This window comes from Daktulosphaira vitifoliae, unplaced genomic scaffold (genome assembly GCF_025091365.1).
Source record: "Daktulosphaira vitifoliae isolate Bord-2020 unplaced genomic scaffold, ASM2509136v1 Scaffold_4, whole genome shotgun sequence".
In the NCBI taxonomy this organism is placed as follows: Eukaryota; Metazoa; Arthropoda; class Insecta; order Hemiptera; family Phylloxeridae; genus Daktulosphaira; species Daktulosphaira vitifoliae.
The window spans coordinates 17,437,728-17,444,371 of record NW_026099575.1 but is presented as its reverse complement, the minus strand read 5'-3'; the positions used below and the strand labels follow the sequence as shown (position 1 = coordinate 17,444,371).

The window sequence follows — 6,644 nt, the reverse complement described above, 5'->3', positions numbered from 1 at the left end:
CTAAGTGTACTTTGGTGTGTAATCTTCTTAGCGACGAATCGGTCCTTAATCGACGAATTAAATGATAAATTGAAACTCGGTGTAGGTGCCCTTTGTCATAGCTGCAAGTAAATATTTATAAATTTCTTTTAAGATCATACGCTATCATCTACTGTATAACGTTATAATAACCATTTTTAACCGTCACTTATTCTTTATAATATTTCAATCATAGTAGTGATATATTTTAAAATAATTTGTATAACTTTCAACATAAACTTAATAAAGTCCTATGCAGTTAAGAAAATATCGTTATTTTATTACACATAATATAGTGATGACAAAACGAAGCCTTTCATAACCGTTTAACAATAAGAATTTCAATATAATTCATGTATCTTAAATAATTATAATTATTTATAGTGTATAAATGCAATATTTTATTTATTGTTATTTGATAATAATGTTTTTGGAACCAAATTTTTTAACAAAATGTTAAATTTTTCTATAAAAAGAACAAAATCAATTTATTGTTTTTACCTTGCTGAAGGTAGGCGATAATGTTACAAAGGAAGGAGGACCTTTAGGATAACTTGTTGCCTTCTTTCTTTGTTTTATTTTATATTTTTGTCCTTTCTATTATCGAAACTCACTTGAACAGTCGGAGAACAATGGATAGGGTCTTTTATTTCCCAAGAGACTAAAGCTATGGTCACCAGTTACTCGCTTCAATACCTGTGTGCACTGGTTAAGTTTTAATTTGTTTTTATTTTTTAAGTGTCTGGTCAGAATAACATATTACAGTGACTGACATTGCAAAAAAACTATCTGTTGTCACTAAATTCTCGTGACATTTTCAAGCGATTTTCCATTGTTAATTTATATTTAACAATAAAATATTTTATGATATCTTTCGAAAGTTTGTTAACTAAATGTTAAGTTTGAGCAAACTTAATATAAGTCTGTTAACAAATTTTACTTTTACGTGAATGTGGCTCGTATTAACGCTATAGATAGTTATTAATTATTATAAACTTTTCTTTGATGCTTAAATTGTAAAATCAAGAAATAATTACATATTTTACAAATAGATATCGACATATTTTTCTAGTGTATCTTGTACGTAATATGACAATTTTTAATAGTTATTATAATTAACTGTCAGAATAAAATTTACACGAGAGATTTAGAAAATATTTTTAATTTTTTTGTCAAGGTATTTCACATAAATATAAACACGACCAAAACTGGCTTGACCAACAATAAAAATGTTGTATTAACATCAGGTCGATTTGAAGAACTGTCAGAAAATATATTAATCTTTTGCTTATATTACGATGAAGATTAAACGTCAATAAAAGAATTTTAATAAAGCAAATCATATTCATTGGATAGAAACTGTTTTTCTACGTCTTGAACAGAAAGCCAAGAAAAGAAAAAAAATGGCATAAATTCTTTTATAGGCCTCGTTTCAGTTTCGGACAGTGTTTTATGAGACAACATTATAATTCTGTAGCTAAGTGAAGCATATACATGTACAGCCGTCGTCGGTTGTAACTGAAGGGGCTCTCCGCAATGCCAACGGTTTTTGCCACGAAAACATATTTATTGCGTAATTTATGTGGACATAAAAAGTCTTACCGGTGCATTGTGAGCAAACTAATAATATATGGGTACTTGTGAAACTTTCTTGAAGAGTTGCAACAAGACGGTACACCGTCGGATTATGTTTAGACTCAGCTCTCATACGTCCGCTGCCGCTTGCTGTGGTTCCACAACCGAGACGTTGAGGTGCAGTTTAATCGTTCAGCTAGAAAATCGCGTTTTCCCACTTTGTGTAATAAACGCTGCTCGAAAAATACGCCTGCGATCAAAAAAACTTCATCTGAACTTTAGATCTACTCCATCGAAAAAGCAATAAAATGGGATTTTTATTTTTAATAAAATATAGCCGAATAAGGCAGGTTGTTGTTTTCACATTTTTGGTTTGCTTGTGCAATATAATAGTCATAAATTTAAAAAAACAGTTATAAAAAACAAAAATGCGAATAACAAGCGAGTATATAATTATTATTGAAGTTTGTCGCTAAAAGTTTTCTCCATAATTTAGTCACGGGACTAAAAAAATATTTATTTATTCATTATTTTTACGGAGCGACCCAATGATGAACCTATTAGCACAATTGATGACATAGCAATATCAGTACTAAATTCATAATAAATATAAAATTTCTAAAGTACTAAATTTCAATAAATCATATGAAAATTGCTGAATAGCAGTATGATATAGACGTTAAATTTACATACAAGTCAATTGTACCCAACTTGGGACAGTTAAATGTTTTACAGATGATATCATTTAGTATTTAGTGTTTTTTAACAATACTTGTAAACATTTTACTAGTGCTGTAAATCGATTCGAATAAAATGATAATGGATATGTATATGTCCGTAGTTAAATCACCGTCCTAAGTTGGTATGATGGTAGTAACATTTTTATATTTGCTAAAATGTATACATAAATAAACATTTTTATTATCGGAATATCAAAAATTTTCCACACGTCGTCCACATTATAAACTTTCATACTATATTAAAATTTGTCTATATTTTTTAAGAGTGTACTTCAAATACAAAAAAAAACAAAATTAACGAATTATTATACAGAAATACTTTATTGTAAAAATACTTAAGATAATTTCAATACCTCGAATGAAATTTCTTTTCGAAGAATTTAAGAATTCAAAAAAAAAAAGTATTAAAATCTTTCAACTTTTTATATATAACTTAAAGATAATTATATGTGTATCAGAATTGTTACAAGATTAGAATTTAAGATTAGTAAAATACAGAAAAATGATACACTGCAAATTATATAGGCAAAATAACTACGCAACAGCATGACTGTTTAAAAGAAATGCTTAAGTTGTTAAGTTATTATTTAGTGAATTTGTTTTAATGTTAACAAATCATGTATACGTCAAGTTTTCTTGCGCAGTTTTATCAATTATTTTTAAGTAGACAACTAAATGTTAATACTTTCTTAAAATTTCATTAATTTTTAAGATTACGATAATCAAACATTAATTTTAAATTGACATAATTACAGTACTGGAATAACATACTAATAGGGAATTAGACTGGAATCGGAAGGGACTTTGTTATAAGTACTAATTCTCTAGAAATTGGTTTGGATCACGTAATAGGGTATGATGGTCAAAGTTAATGTCAATGTCTTAGTTAATTATAGTCTTGAATAAATTATTTTGTACGTTATTCAAAAAACTTTATTGCCTTTGCTCTTGAACAACATGAAAACACATTATGAGTTTAACGTTCATCATTAAAATTTGAAATTAATTTATAAAGTCACCTACATTCAAATGAGTAAAATAAAAAAATTCAATGATTATCGATGTTTACAATTAAAATCTTAACTAAGAAAAAGGTATACTCTATTAAATATTGTACACAGTAAAAAAGAAATCGTTTATGTAAAGTAACAATTATAATAAAATTAGTATTTTTTTGCAAAGTCTTACGAACCGTCAGCTTATTATACTCTCTTCCATTGTCTTGTATAAAAATACCTTTTGGACCAAGATGGTTATTGATGGTGAGTTAGCACTTATAATTTAAAGTGAATCATAAAATTAAAATTAGTGACTTCATGCTAATCTAAATTCAATTCTATAGAAAATTCAATTTTCATTGGAAAACAAATCAACTGGCGCAGTTTGTTTCCGGGAAAACTTAGTTCTTATAAAAGTCAGCAGAATTTTATAATCCCTGTTCTGAGACTTCAAACAAGCCAAAAATTCAATACAATGCTCGTATTGAATAATATATTTAATTTCTCTACATAATAATATAAAGTATAAAACTCATTTTCAGGAATTGAAGGCTAAATCTTTGCACATGTATACCGTGTACAATACGACATTATTATTGTTTATGAAAATGCGTTAAAGGTGACTATTCAGTTTTTGGTATTATTCGTGTAAAACAGTCATGCGAGGGAAATCATAACTTTATCAGTGAACATAGTTCTTTTATAGTATAAAAATATGATTGTAAACCATTTCTTTGATAATACATCTAAACGATAGATATAAAATCTTGAAACAATTCTACAAACTATTAAGATAAAATTGTTAATTTTTCTATTTTGTCATTTTTTAGCTGATTGAAATAATAAAAACAATTATTGTTTTAGCTAGTGGTTAGATATTTTCCAATATCAACTGCATCGTATTAATCATTAGAGAAATTTGAATTTTTATTGCTTAGATTTGTGACTAAAGAGTATTTTATGTTTCAAGATTTTTTTTTATAAACTAACGACCTACCGTCAAACTCATTTTTGAAAATCGTTTTTGATTCGGTCGTTACAATTTCTTTTCGATTCGTCCCCACCCTCGATCAGTACATAAATAAAATGCACTAGTGTGTTTTATATTCCACATGGGAATAACATTATGTAGTGCGTGTGCACGTGTATGTAGAGAAAATAGGTTTCTTTTATCGGCACATAAAAAATAATAGCTCAGATTCCTTATCAATAATGGGTCAAGTATTGGGGAGGTTCATTTGAATTTTTAACAATATATTATACAGTGCGCCATGGGTGACAAGTTGACAGCAAACATCATAATCTCAAGCCTCAATGAACATTATAAGTATGAACTTGAATTAAAAATCGTGTGTTTCAATTCATGTAAAGGAACACTTGAAAATCATCTTAATTTTAATAACTCATTTTTAATTCTTTCTAGTTTTCTCGGACATATAATTAAATTAGCTATACAATTACTCACATGTGTAAAATTTTGTATTTATAATGATAATTTTCATACATAATTCAGTGTAACGAATAAACAATATATAGAAAATAGATTATCATTAAAAAAAAAAAATAAATTAAAAAAAAAAAAATGAAAAATATTCACAGCTGAAAAAGTTTGTTGTTCAATTACATTTCAATCATTGTGTATTTTTTGAGTAAAGATATCTTGTTTTTTGTGTCTTTTAAAAAGTTTTAAAAAATGGACTTTGTTTCTCTCTATTAACACCTGAGATATGCTACGAGTGTAACTAAGGTAATTTAAACGACCGTCATTTTTTCATCGACATGGATAAAAATTTATTGGAGTATAAATTATTAATGTTTATCGAGAAGCATTTAAGCTAGTATGAGTTTTAAACAACAAACAAAAAATTCAATAAAAATATTTCCTTATGAAGTTTACCAATCTGTCCGCCAATTACTATAGCAATCGATCAACTGTATGCAGTTGAAATATGTAATACATGCAAACAAAATACGTTAATAATATCTCATCATAAGTGATTGATCTAAAAACAATGAATGGTCCGATGATAGCACATGCGTATGGTGCCGCCCACCGACAAAAGGAAGACACCCAATAGCTTCACGCAGCCTGTCGTGACCGTTAGTGTATAAACTACCGCCGGCTTCACTTGTACACTTAATGCATGGACATTTTTTAACTCGACGTAAACTTTAGTTGCCACGTGCTTGTGTCGAAATTTGTAAAAAAAACAACGCAGTCTCAGGGCAATAAATATACCGCGGAAAAATCATGGAGTGCTTCATCAGCTAGGATAATATAGTAGTCTGAATTGAGGACATGTTGTTATTTTCTCAACGACCAGATCGGTATCTCATCATATGGGTCTTTCAAATATTAACCGTCATTTGTGCAGGTAAGATTTTCTTATAATTTTCACATAATAATTTAATATAATCAGTTGAAAAACTTAGTGCATTTAAAATCAAACAAAAAATGTTTAAGTTTTTTTGCTTTTCATGGCCCATAGGGACCATTGCGGTTTTTCTCAAAGAGGAGCTGGTTTCTTAAACATTTGTGCTCCAGGACAGACGGTTAGGAGTCAGTTGTCGGAGAGAGGGATGGCAACCCCAATTACGATCGTATACGTTCCTCGAACGGACGATTCAAAAATAGGCCCCCTGATCTTCTAATAGACACACTCGTGACCGAGTCTCGAACATGAGTTCATGTGTATCAATGTCGTGTTACCTACTCAAATGCATCATCCCTCTATTGTATGAAATCAAACAAAATCAGAAAACAATTTTTTCAATCTAAGATGCTTTGGAATTGTATTAGTAAAAAATGTTATAACTTGAATCTTAAATTAGAAAATACCCAATTTATAAGGTTTCACATAAAAAATATTTTCGTTATAGTTTTATTAGCAGTTTAAATATGATGTCATATTAATCATTATTTTGTATATTTTACTATATATTATATTATTATATCGGGAACAATGTTACCATTATCAACACTAAAAATATACAAATTAGTTGAAACTATTAAATCAAACCGACTTTGTTTTTATATTTTTATTTTAAACTTCTTTTACTTAATATTCATAAAAACATGATTTTAAAAATAATGTGACAAAAAAATTACCAAATAATAGTTGCTCCACGTCAATCAGTGACGTAGAAGTAATAGATAAAGACATTTAATAAAATAATGCTTTAAAAATCCTACCGCTAAAATGAGCACATGAAAGACGAAAAAACGTATTTTACATCAATAATTTTCAATATTTAAATAAAAATATACAGTAAGGCGTCTGGGGTGTGTAAGTACTGTCTGAACAAAAAAAAT

At 28.2% G+C, this 6,644-nt stretch overlaps 1 protein-coding gene across 2 annotated transcripts in view; it reads left to right on the top strand.

Moving 5' to 3' along the window:
- Positions 1-5,444: 5,444 nt before the first annotated feature.
- Positions 5,445-6,644, top strand: part of LOC126905862 (lachesin-like) — a 47,912-nt gene continuing 46,712 nt past the window's right edge. For both annotated transcript variants that reach the window (XM_050685980.1, XM_050685979.1), the window contains exon 1: positions 5,445-5,706. In XM_050685980.1, the coding sequence (XP_050541937.1) occupies positions 5,631-5,706 (76 nt within the window). In that variant the 5' untranslated portion in view covers positions 5,445-5,630. The remainder of the gene's footprint in view (positions 5,707-6,644) is intronic.